The sequence below is a fragment of the Lutjanus erythropterus genome, chromosome 10 (assembly GCF_056507025.1).
Source record: "Lutjanus erythropterus isolate fLutEry1 chromosome 10, fLutEry1.hap2, whole genome shotgun sequence".
Taxonomy (NCBI): domain Eukaryota; kingdom Metazoa; phylum Chordata; class Actinopteri; order Lutjaniformes; family Lutjanidae; genus Lutjanus; species Lutjanus erythropterus.
Window position 1 is genome coordinate 20,450,779 of NC_139326.1, and position 13,467 is coordinate 20,464,245.

At 38.7% G+C, this 13,467-nt stretch overlaps 1 protein-coding gene across 2 annotated transcripts in view; it reads right to left on the minus strand.

The window, feature by feature from the left end:
* Nucleotides 1-13,467, minus strand: part of arl15a (ADP-ribosylation factor-like 15a) — a 123,873-nt gene that overhangs the window by 109,309 nt on the left and 1,097 nt on the right. The window contains exon 1 of one of the 2 annotated variants that reach the window (XM_084728615.1): nucleotides 5,020-5,150. The exons of the other annotated variant lie outside the window; for it this stretch is intronic. Coding sequence (XP_084584741.1) covers nucleotides 5,020-5,073 — 54 coding nt within the window. The 5' untranslated portion in view covers nucleotides 5,074-5,150. Of the gene's footprint in view, nucleotides 1-5,019; nucleotides 5,151-13,467 lie in introns of those variants that run through there. 2 annotated transcript variants of the gene reach the window in all.

Consider the following 13,467-nt stretch of genomic DNA (forward strand, 5'->3'; position numbering starts at 1 on the left):
AAAAGAAAAAAAAAACAGGGAGGAGACTGGGAAGGATAACAATCAGAACTCTACGAAATACAAGGTGGTTGCTCACAGCTGACGAGTGGAGACAAACATTTATCAGGCCTGTGATAACAGGAAACGGGTAGGCCCTGTGCAGTGTGACACAGCACGGAAAACCCAGGAGACAAGACGGAACAAAACATACAAACAACGCTCTGCCTACTCAGGTGTCAAATACAGCCTTCAAGAAGAAACTGATAGATGGATCAAGTAAAATGATACTAAATGAGACACTGATTTGCACTATTTTTGAAAGAAAAAAACGCACAGCATGCTCTCCTATTTTGGACAGTATGTTAAAGTGCACAGCAGTTGTCTTCTTCGAGTAAAGCTTAAATCTAAAAGCATACCTTTTTTTCTAGTGCTATCACTATTTTGTAATATACTGTGCTCTAATTGTCTATCTAAAAAATATTAGACCACCACATAAACAATAAAATTAAAACAAGAAATTGTTGCAGTATATTGGTAAAATACTTGTTTTTTTATCTTCTTCTGGTAAACAGGATGCAGGTGTTACTGCTGCGATGCCAGCTGCACAAGAAACAAAACTTTAAAATACCCTGTTCTTTATTTTTTCATTTTTATACCCTAACAACCTTGTTTATCACATGAGTTGTTCAAACTAAAAAAATGTGAAATTTAATGTATTCCATACAGCAAGTGTACAATCAAGCGCTATCTACATAACCTGAATGTTTGTTTTTTTTGTAACTATTGAAAAAATGTAATGCAGGCCAAGTTACTATGATGAAACTTGATAATAAAACCCTACAGCACTTCAGGCAGCTCTCACAACTGCCAGAAAAAAGAACCGGTCTATCTAGATCCTGCTTTGTAAAACTAGTCCTGTGTGGAGGAGCTGCTGCAGCATCCATGTTGTCTCAGGTTTTATGTAGTGTGTAACCCTCTGCAAGGCTCCATTGTGAATTTTAACTTGAGTTAAGTCAGTCTCATCATGTACACTCCATCGGGTTTCTTTCCAAATTAAGGGTGAGCCAGCCCTGAGATTTTTGGTCTGAATAATTTGGCCTGGACCTGGGGGTCCGAGAAGGCAAATCAGCCGAGCAGCCATTTTCCACCCCATTAATAACATAATGAGGTGACCATGAAGTGCTTAATACGATCACTTAGACCTTTAATGGTTTAGGCATCCTGCAAAGACAGGGTCCAAAGAGCAGTAGCTATGGTACCCACAGCACACGGTCACTTAGAACAATATCCCACGGCACCTGCTGTTACCAACAACTTATCCAAAATCTCACTATAGCCTTGCACTGATCACATCATTTAATTTATGCTGCATTTTACAGTAGAGATGTATACATTTGGAAATTCCTATTGGGAATATCTGTTTAAACTTACAGATGAAACCTACAGTACAAACACTTAGTCTGGGCAGGGTTGGGGCTGATTGACTGTTGACCTGGATCCATACTTGGTGGCAGTACTCACATAGTCCCCCCTCCTCTTACTAACTTGCAGTGCTGCCTTCCTCGCATCACTCATTTGCAATTTCGGTTGGATGTTATATTTATCTTTAGATTAAAAAAATCAAAAGTTTTATGCCCTCATTTTTCCCATGGCATTGAATATCAATGTTTTTCAAAGTATCACATCGAAATGAGAAATTCCAGTATCATGACTAGTACTAGTGGTTTTGAAGAGGCACACGTCAGATACTGTGCAGCCTACAGTTAGCTTCAGAGACCAAGCATGTAGGCACTGTAGATACAGTGCTAGATACCTCTTAATGCAGATAAATAAAGCTTTTGTCTCTATTACCAGCTTTTAAGAGCTCACGTTTTGTTTTTTTCCTGAAATTATGATGTGCTGCTCTGATTTATTATTGTGAAGCAAATGCATGATTTCATCAACAATCACCTGCTGAATCAGACAGATTAATCTCATTTCATTATCAACTTGGTTGGTAAATGACAATTGAAACAACTGCCTCGCTCAGCATTTACTGTGTGGTGTAGCACCACTGTTAGTTTTCTTCAAAGCCTAATTAAGCACAACAATTCGGGGTTGGACCAAACGATACAAGGGCGCTGGCAAATCTCAAACTCATGTGTCCATCTCAGGGCACGGTGAGATTAACTGATGAATAATGCTGCTCAGTCATCTGCTTTAGTCTGATAGGCAATACTGACATGGCAATAACACAGACTGATGAAAAGCCCTATACAGTCTAAAATTGGCAAAAGTCGAATATGCTGTCTTATCTGCTATTTTAGTGTCGACAGAGCGAGTGGGTGACTATACAGAGAACAATCAGGAGGAACATGGGAGAGTCTGAAGCATCAAAAACAGACACTATATCCAGACATAACATAGCCAGTTCATGAGCCGGCAAAGCATACTGTAAATCTGGTGTAAAATGACAGATGAAGTAAATTATTAGTGTAGCCAGTGTAAAGAAACAAGAAAAGCTTTTCCTCATTTCCCCAGTAGCATAGCTCTTTCAGCATCACCACCACTGTCAAGATCAAATGTCTGATAGTAAATGATGAAGGTTTTAGACTCATGAGTTTGTTTTTTATCACAACATGGTTATAAATTTGTATTTGCCGACATGCGACAGCACTGGGAATGGATCATATCATTACTCTCCCACAGCATCACACATGTTGGAGATTTGATTGTGCGCAACACTTCACAGGATATTGTGGTGACTCAGCAGGGGTTTGAATCTCATTGCCTGCAAGCCAATAAAAACAATCACTCCTTTGAACTTCTCCATGGTAGCCTTATACTTCTATTGATCCCCATTTTAAGCACTCAGTAATCCCACAGTAGGACTATATTTAAGTGAGGGGCTGAAAACTAACTACAAGCGTCCAAAGGGGGATTTAACCTTCTTTTGCATGCATAGAGTGGACTGGTTCAAATGAGTTTAAATGTGGTATTTTTTTATAAACTTCATCAAAATTTTATGTTGTTATTTTATGAGGGGCTGTAGACATTTTTGGAGGTTCTCAGTTAACTGCATTTTGTTGCACACCACAGCATGATATGATAGTGTACCCCACTGTTTTGTTCTTGCATGCTCAGATCTGGTTAACTTAAACTAGAACATAATAAAAGTTTTAAATGATTGCTGCTACTAGGCAAATTAGGGCTACAACAAGAAAATTATTTAAAATATTACTAGTATTTTTTGGCTCACCAGCAGCATAGCTCTGTCAGTATTGTACATTTGTGGTCCCCAGTGGACAAAGCTTATTGGCCGATGAGACAGCAGGTAATGAGGAAAACCTCATGGAAAGAATTTGATTGGAAAGTTGTGGTTGCTGGCGTTCTTTAGGACCCCACTGAGAGTTACTTGCTTAAAAAACAATGCCACCCACAAACGCTGGAGAAACAGTGGCATGGTCGATGACCATACATTTAGAACTCCCCAAAAATACAATCTGAAAAAAATCAAAGAGGAGATGGAGAAAAATCTGGAAAAAGACACTCCCACGGACAGACTATTGTGCCAATTGGAAATATCACCTGAACATCTGTTTACAACAGACCAACGTTATATACTGCATATGGATGTTATTGTTACTCTGGACCTCTCAGATTTTTGCACAGTTTGGTCTGGTCTGCCTTGATCGCCTAAAATGGCAGTAACTGTACTGCGTTGGATGACATTGGTTTGTTTGGCAGCACTGTCTGTTTGTTTTAAGTGTTTGTGCTTCATCAATCATTTTTTCTAACCAATGTGCAACTAGAAATGTTTAAACAAAACTTGAGAAAATGACAAGCTTTTTTTTTTTTTTTATCTTATTAATTAGCAATGGTTAATCAATTATTGATTGTTAACGTTTAAGTACTGATTAAAGAAAATGCACAAAATGTTGATGTTGCAAGAAAAATAATTATTATTAATTGGATGAACTCTAAACCTCACAGAAGTTTTGATTGGTTAGAAAAGGTCAAACAGATACAATAATAACTGCCTGTTCTTAAAAGGAGATGGACACCAGTTATTGACTACCTTAATGAGGCACTTAACTTACATTAAGATGTGTTTATTCTACCCCTGTAAATTATCTTATACATTTTTCAACGTATTCCTTACAAGTCATGAATAGTACTCCTAAAGGCTATGCTCACGCTCTACTATAACAGTGCATAAGCTTTCTATTCAACACTCGTATTTCAAAATAATCCTCTCAGTTATTGTTCATTGAGGAAGCTTCACCAGCTGGTCAGGGAATAACAGGGGACGTGGCAATATGCAACATGAGTCATCAGCTGTGGTTAAAATACAACTATTTAAAAACATGTTCCAAAAAATTCATAAAGGCATCAAACTGCTTTGAAGTTTTATTTTTTTTCTTACGCAAAATGATTACAGTACTTAACGTGAACACTGATGAATGAATCAATGAGTGTACATTATGTATGTGATTATCACAGCTGAATGCTGCAGTGTTAGTGAACATTAATTTTTAACCACTCTCAGATAAGTGTCACTTCAATAGCAAAACAAAAATAACTTCAATTATACTTCCACCCTTTGCCTCTGTAGGATAACATTCATGGATCCATTCATAACTGCACTGTACTTAAGACTGCCTGAACTACAACCATTGACCATGCCAGTTGCTAGGAGCTGCAGGAAAAAGGAACCATAATCTATCTTTGTTTCTATTCTCAGAGAAACTGCTTCTACTCAAAGGCAGCTCCTTCCCTGTAGGTTTAATTTACATCTCACAGCACTGACGTCCACCTGTTCCACCTTAATATTATGTGAACACCCACTCGAATGAATCGGAGCGTACTCTCCATTCAGTGACCAAGCAACAGTGAAGCAGCAGCTGCTGTTGCTTGGTCTGTATCGGTTTCAAAACACAACCAGGAAAGATTAAACCATGGAGAAACTAACAGTATTCAAACCCAGCACACACTTAACACAGCGCATCCCCGCCACTCTCTCACAAAACAGATAGCAGAAGCCTGTATGCATTTTCTTACCGTGTAAAGCCCAATCCTGCACAAGGCAAGGGAGAGCTGCATGTGCTCCGACATTGTGCTCGGCAACAAGCGTAACCCCCGGCAACAAACGAGCCAAGCCTTTGGAGTAAGTGAATGGATGGAGGAGGATCAGGAGTAGCTGAGCAGTGTCAGGTCAACAACATGAGTCCAGCCCTTCAACGTCTCACTGTCTGCAGCCCATATCCACAAGCCATTTAAATCTGAGCAGAGGGGCTTTGTAAGGGTGTAGATGAGCATGATTGAAGGCTGTCTTGTGTTTACTCCCCATGTTCATTCATAGAAAGATAAAAAACTGTTGCCACGAGGATCAGCGGACAGACACAAGCTTGAGATTAGTTTGTGAGGATCTCTCTCTCCACAGAGATTAAGGGCTCAGTGACAACTAGGGATCCAGAATAAGACTACAAATTGGATTAGTCACCATTACCCACCCACACTCTATGCCCATACTGTACGCAGAGCTACATGAAGTATGAAAACCATTGCTTTCTATGCATGGAGGAGGATGAAGGGATCGACCACTTGAGCTTACAGCGGTCATGGGGATTTCAATAACTGTTGTGGGACGCTTTGTCGGAAGTCAGTCTGCTCAGGGAGAACTGTGAGTCATGTTCAAGTAGCTTGTTTTGGTCAGCTCAGCTGTCTAGTAATAGTTGCTACTGATATTCTGCAGCTATAATATTGAGTGTTCAACTATAATGCAATAAAGCTATAGGACAACTATGGTTACATGTGCAACAAGTAGCATAGAAGTCAAATTGATTCAATTTTTGAGCAGTGCAAACATGCTGCTGTCTGCAACACAGAAATTTGAACTGGTGCCTATGACAACTGATTCATGTTTGGATTAGAGGTTCAAAAATTAGTCAAGTAATTGTCAGCTATGTAATTAATTGCCAACTATTTTGGCAATCAAATAATCATTTTGAGTCATTTTTTTAATAAAAGTATCCAAATTCTCTGATTTTAACTTCTAAAATGTGAAGATTTTGTTGTTTCTTTAGTCCTGTATGACAGTAAACTGAATATCTTTGGGTTCTGGATGTCACTTTGACCTTCGCAAATCAGAGATAATACACATAAGACATAATTACTGGTTACCGCCCTAGTTCGGATTCCACCTAGTTTGGCATTGCTGTGATTCAAAGAGTAGCTTTATCTCAGGTGCGACTCACGAGCAGCTTGGTGGAAATACAAATCAGCGTGGCATGGTTTGACTCGACATGGCCAAAAGTCCCAGTACAATAGCCCCAAAGACCACTGTCACTGTTTTTACTGCACTAAAACACAGCTCTACTTAACATTTTACGACTCCATACTAAATAGCTGCGAGAAAACATTAGCCCAGACAGAGCATGTTGTTCTATCCAGTCTGGTTCTATGGGTAGGTAAAAAAAGACTGATCAAGATCACCAATTATTTAATATAATGTGTGTCATTCCTCAATCCAGTGCATCGTTAAGTGCTCTATAGAATTAAACATTCATTAAAGATACAATACAGAGGTGTGGATGCGAAGCCAGAGCCAGGAGCAGTGAAACAGATTTCATACAAAATCTCAGGATGTCAAGGACTACTTTCAACTTTATCTGTCAGCACCTCTCCACAAGATTCTTGTGGAAAGACACTTCAGGCCAGTGAGTGACGTGAATTTGGATGTGACTGTTCACACTGAGGTCGCATTTAAAACAAAAAAAGAAAATGTAAATAAAATTCAAAAATCAGATGTGTCTAATTTTGGAATGCATGACAGTAACCCAAATCACAATTAAAATTTTCAGATTCTAGGTGATTTTTGCTGACAAAAATCTGTCTGAACATACTGCTTCACATACATGCATGCTTCACTGGCTCATGCATTAAGAGTTGCTGGGTCAAAATCCAACCCACATTATTTGCCACATCACTTTCTTTCTCTATCTATCAAAAAAACTTACAAAAGTTAGAAAAGCCTTTCCGTGTCATATATTGCAATTTGTACAGTAGATGCCTTTATAATACAAAGTTCCTCAGCATATAATATGCTAGTTCTACAGTAGTTAATTCAGTCTGCCTGTAGGCCAGCAAGATGCTTTCCTATGAAAGCTTTTGGTCATTGATAACGCTCTGCAAACTGCATTTTATAGACCCATCTTACAACTCAACTACAATAAAAGTAGAATAATAATTCACTGACAACGATCCTTCCACCTATCTATGTCCTCTATATTTGTTTTTCTGCTAAGGAAAAGTAATGGGACTGGTTATGGCCTGAGACAAAGTAAAGGAAATGAAATGCAATAAAAAAAAAACATGATAACAGTTCACTAATGCCTCTTTAGTGCAATGGTCCATCAACTTATGTGGATGCCAATATAAAGGGAACACAAAGTGCCTATGTTTGATCATGATCATGGCATTATGAAATCCCATAAATATTCCCTGATCTCCAACAGTAACATTGATGTTGTTGAAGCCTGAAGATGCTGACTCACTAGCACTCTCCACAGACACAAGGGAATCACTGCAATAAGCTGCTGGCCAGCAGACACAAAAACCTGGCTGACATGCTGCTGGCAGGTTAAAATCAGGGATGGGGCTTCAGGAATTCTGTTGTGCTCTGAAAGGTATTTCACATTACAGCTGGAGGCTATGCACTTTAAATAAAAGGACGGGTTTAAGAAGCTGGGGCCAACTTGACCAGACTTTAGGTAAATATCAATCTACAGCCATACAACTGAAACCTGAGCGAACCTGCTCTCACTGATGGATGAAGTAAATGATTAGCCTAAAATCCATCCACATATAAAAAGCATGCACATTGCTGAGAGATTTTGTAAGACTGCCGGTGCTCTTATCTGCATACAATAGGTCATTTTTGTTTGCCTCTGAAAGGAGCTTGGCGGAGACCTCTGCCAGCACCAGCGAGGTGTGGAACACGGTCAGATAGAGGGCACAACTGAGAGGAAAAGTAACACCAGCCTTGTATACCATTGGCTAATAAGCTAGATTCACATGCTGCCAAGAACCTCCCATCAGTTTCCTCTCCTCAGTGTTCAACAGAGAGATGTCTGCTATAGCTTGCTGTGTGTCCTTGGACAGCAGCTCTGCTCCAATATACAGTTTGTCAGCCAAAAAACATGCATGCAATTAATTTTCAGAGCTGTGATCTTAGTGCTAACCGGATAAACAATGGGGTGTCCTGATAGATAAATGGTTAAGGTGGCTAAGGTGTACCACATAGCTACATGCAACAAGCATGTCATGTCCCTCTCTTTCTTCTCATTTTCTGTCTGCCTCTCTACCGTCTGTTATCAAATAAAGGCAAAAATATATTTAAAAAAACTTTAAAAAACTAATTGTAACTAGAACTGCAACAATTAGTTGATTAACCAATTAGTTGTCAAGTCTTTAATAATTGTCAGTTATTTTGATAATCAAATAATCGTCTTGAGTCATTTTTTAAGAAACAATGTCCAAAAATGCAAATGTGAATATTCTGTTTTCTTTAGATTTCTGTGGCAGTAAACTGAATATATCTGAGCTGTGGACAAAACAAGACATTTGAAGACATCACTTTGGGCTTTGGGAAACTATGATCAACATTTTTCACAATTTCCTGGCATTTTATGGACCAAACAGCTAATCAATTACTGATATAATGGCCAACAGATTTACCGATAATGAAAACAATTGTTAGGTAACATTTTACTGCAAAATGCCGCTAGACATCTGTAGCACAACATAAACATCTACATTAGCTCTTAACTCTAGTAAGCTAGTGGCATCAAGTACTAAAATGCTTTCATCATAATGAAAGCAATCATCAGAGGAGATCTCACATTTCAAGTCATCATCTTTAGCATGTTTACTCATCTTGGGTGTGTGTCTGCTTCACAAACTGCAGATTAAAGCTTTGAGGTTGGGTGTTTTGTACCAAATTATTCTGAATTCTAAAAAATGATGAGTACACATACTGCAATTTTGATGCTTTAAGATTTTCAACACTGTCTTGTCCAATATTGGAGAAGTACAGATGTCCTTAAAATTCCCTCTTATATTCATCAATTAAATAGAGTTTACAAAGACGGGGGACAAATTATTATTCTGATATATAATACGGATAACTAACATCTGGTCTGGTTGATGATAATTATGCTGTTTCTTTTTCATGCTAAACAATAGCACTTTCCAAGCTTACATTTTATTCAATAGAGCTTAACAGTATAAAATGTCAATATTTGATGTCCAAGTTGATGTCTTTAAATGTCCTTCTTATCAGTCAAAAACCTAAAGATATTCTATTTAATATGGCAATAAAATGAGAAAGCAGGGAATCTCCATATTTGAGAGGCTGAAACCAGCATTAAACAATGAAACAGCAGTAACTGATTTCCAAAATAGTTTAATATGGCATTTTACTTGTTCCACCATAATGCCAAACCAGGTCACATTTTAAAAGTTAATGCTTTAATGCTATTCCAATTTACATATAACAACTACAAAAAAGAGAGCAGGAGGCACCACTACCCACAACACACAACAGGCACAAGGCAAACAGGTGGCAGGTTGTTTGGGTGATAGTTTAAAACTCACTGAAAACAGGTGTTTGGTGAGCCACTTTGGCCTGACAAGACTATTAATAGTAATGACAGCTGAATAACTGCCTTGTCACTTGATGCCTGAAGTATAACTTCTGACTAAAATGTTTTTTCAGAAATATGGAGTACATATAGGGTTTACGAGATCAACAAAAAATGTACTAATTAGCCAGCTAGTAATGTGCACAGCAAGTCTGGAACTGTAAATTCAAATTGTGAGGTGTAGTTACAGCATAATGTGGCTTATATACATCATCTAGACTAGAAAAAGCTTTAGCTATAGAACTTTTTTAGAGCAGCCATTTTGACATGGAACAGTTGGGTAAACACAGGTGTACTATGGTTCCGTTACATTCTCAGTCAAACAGAGTCAGGGTGCTGCTATTATGGATGTCAGCTCACTGGAAAGGCTCTACTACACTTCATGGAAAAGAACTTTAATTACCATCATTGGTAATCTGACTCACCGGATGTACACTGTGGGTATAAGGCCTGCCAGTGGTTGCTTGGTTTCAGGTAGCATCCGCTACATTTCCAAAGCCCCTCCAGAAAAATACTGAAAATGGCAAATTACAACCTGGATTGCTAACATTACAAATGTAAACAAGCTGGCAGATATTACATTTTCTTATGGAAGGAATTAGAAATTTTAATGCCAGGGTTCACCTCCCCATGCGCAAATGTTCCACCAAAACAAGTTTCCCCCAATGCTATTTTGCAGGGAAACTGGTCACAGCATCCTGAGAAATAAAAACAGGGCAGGGCGCTTTTTCCTCTATAACAGAATATCAACGTGTAGACCTGCTCCTTTCTCCAGCGCTGAGTGCTGTGGAGATAGATCTAGCTATGCAAGAGTACATCACTGGTAATACCAGTGTGTTACCCTACCATTTCCTATCAATATGGCTGCCATGAAAAAGGTCTGTTGGCCTGCATTTGCCCTGAAACTAGTCACTGTTAAACCAAACGTTATTCATTCACTTGCATGCGTTCACAACAGAAGATAAAATACCAAATGGGTTACTCTTCAATCTGAATATAATGTGTAATGCCAAGACCAATACAGATCCAGTATTTCATGGTGAACTATATTTCACATGTTTAGCAAGACAATCAAAACAAAATACTCATTGCAATTATTGAACTGAAATCAAGAGGCAAGGACATAATTAGATAAATAATCATCATTTCTAACAACACTTGCTTGCTGGAGTTTTAAAATTTGACAAGTTTTTCCTCTTCTGTATATTTTCCTCCTGTCTTCTCTGCCTGAGCAGGTCAGCTGGGTGAGTGGAGGTGTGGTCTACATCATTAACAGAGGAAGCTCTATTCAGTTATCTGTCACACCCATCAATAAAAATATAGTTTTTAGGTCAGTGCCTCGAACCACTGAATCTTTGTCATAACTTGAATTCCACAAAAACCATATTGGTTGTTCTGCACGAGACAAAACTGAGTCTTTTTCAACAGAATGTGTTTTACTTCCTTTAGGGCAGAGCTACAAAAAATGACCTGAATGTCAGTCCACCTAAGGGTTTAGTCATTCATGTGTAGCGGAAATAACTAGCTAGTCATCTCTTCAACAAAGGCAAATGTTGTGTAAGATTGAAGAAAAAGCCTACTGGCTGTGAAGCTGCCTACAGCCATTACTGAGCACAAATAACACAGAATAGAATATAGACATAGAATAAATATGACTGTGCAATCATTGCATCTTAAGCAATAATGGACAAAGAAAGGGTCTCTATTTACAAAAGTGGTGTCTGCTAACCTCAGGACAATAATGCTGCATGTTCTTGTATTGGTTTTAGACATTATCAATACAACACAGTTTGGTTTTCTCACATACTTCACAACACACTCAATGTGTCCTGTCTGGTGAAGTTTGCACCAAGTTAGGGTGCAAGAGTTGGTCACACAGTGAACTTGTAATTTGGTAAGGTTGTATCATGGCAACAGCCAGCACCAAATTCCTCTGTCACTACTGCCGTTTGTGTGGTCTTTTTTAACGCTATGCTGCTGACCATAGAGGGGTACAGTCCTTTACTATGCTCCAGCTCCCAGTTGAAACAAAATACACCATTGACCAGGTCTGCTACAGTCATAATTCAAACCAGTTATTACACAGCACTGTGCAATAATTATGTGCTTCCATTCCTGTTTGTCCCAAATAGTCTTTCAGGCCTTACCTGAGCTAAAACCTTACCTAAAAGTATGTGTAAGACTAGTGAAATTTATCAAAGGTTTAGTGACACGTTCCTATTGATTTATAGGAAAGATAGAGACATAGTTTTGGCCTGGGTTTTGTGCCAGGTCTCCAGTGTTTCACAGCAGGAAAGGAGGCCCTGCGCCTATTGAGTGCCTGACCTCAGAGGACAGCCAAGCACTCAGCTCCAACAGTCCGCAGAGTTACAGCTGTGCTTTCCACAAAAAAATGTTTGTCACAGAAAGTCTTAAATCCTCTAGCAAGTAAGATAGATTTTTTTCTCCTCACAGAATGCATGCAAAGATTAAACACAGCCAAAATTCACCATATATAGTATTTGTAGGCTATTGCACTTTTGCCAGGAGAAAAACAAGACAGCTGAGGGTGAAATTAATTCCTATCATTTCATGTCATGAGTGTATGCTCCTTTTGAAAACAGTCTCTCTTATGTTTATCATGAATACCAAAACCTTTCCAATAACATCTAACTGAGATTACAGACTAGCTAATGTAAACCGAAATGCACCCCTCTCTGCCTCTTTACAAGATTTGTTACTCCCAGGCCAGAGGCCACTGACGAGCTCAACATAAATCAGTTTGTATTAAGTGTAACACAACCATTCTAGTGCCAGTTGCCAGAAAGGACTTTGTAATCTTGACTCAAGAAACGGAGCAGAAGTTCAAAGTTCCTTTTAGGTCCCACATCTTGGGAGGCCCATTATAAACAAGTAGATAACACTGGGTGGGCAAGTTCCTCTGCAACTCACACTGTCACTCTGCCCCCCTTGTGAAATGACTGGACATTGTCTCTGTGTACTATTCTTCCTCTGACTTTATGAATTCCCAGGGAAAGCCGTCAGTTACGGCTTCCTCTCTATTGTTGCACTTTTTCAGTAGCACCCATCCCATCCCTACAATGTGGGCAAAGGCCCAAAAACCATAATCTCCTAGACCCAGGCCAAAGCTGGCACACTGGTCTGGACTGTAATAATTGTTTTTGGTCACAAGTATTTAGGGCCCAATTGATACTGGATTTTTACTGATTAACTAAAACAGTAAAATTTAACTAGCATTTTAAGAAAGCAGATGTAGGCAGATATTTGCACCCGAGCTGGAATTCCCAATGTGGCTGTTTACACCCAGGTGTATATAGCCTAGCACAGCAGAAATAAGCACCCAGGTGTCCATAACCAGCAATGCTATTTGCAGCCAAGGTGTAAATAGCCAAGGTGGCTCTACCCACATGGTAGAGACAAACAATGATCTTTCTCTAACTTTAACCAAGGAGTTTTGCTGCCTAAACATAGCCAAATAGATTTGTTTCATAACCTAACCAAGTAGTTTTGTTGCCTAAACCTAACCAAACTGCAACTGAAAATAATAACAAGGGTGGGACTCTACTTAACCAATAATCTAAAGCAACTTCTTATAAACAGTGAATCTGGTGCCCTTTATAGCTAAAATAATGGGGTCAAGTGTGAAAATGTTCTTATTAATACCCGGGTGCAAGTAGACACAAATTATGAGCAACTATAACTATAAAAAACATACAAATAGCACATATATATATTAAACTTGAATTCAGAAAACTGATAAAATATAAATGCCAAATATAAAAATAAAAAATAAAAGCAATCTGCA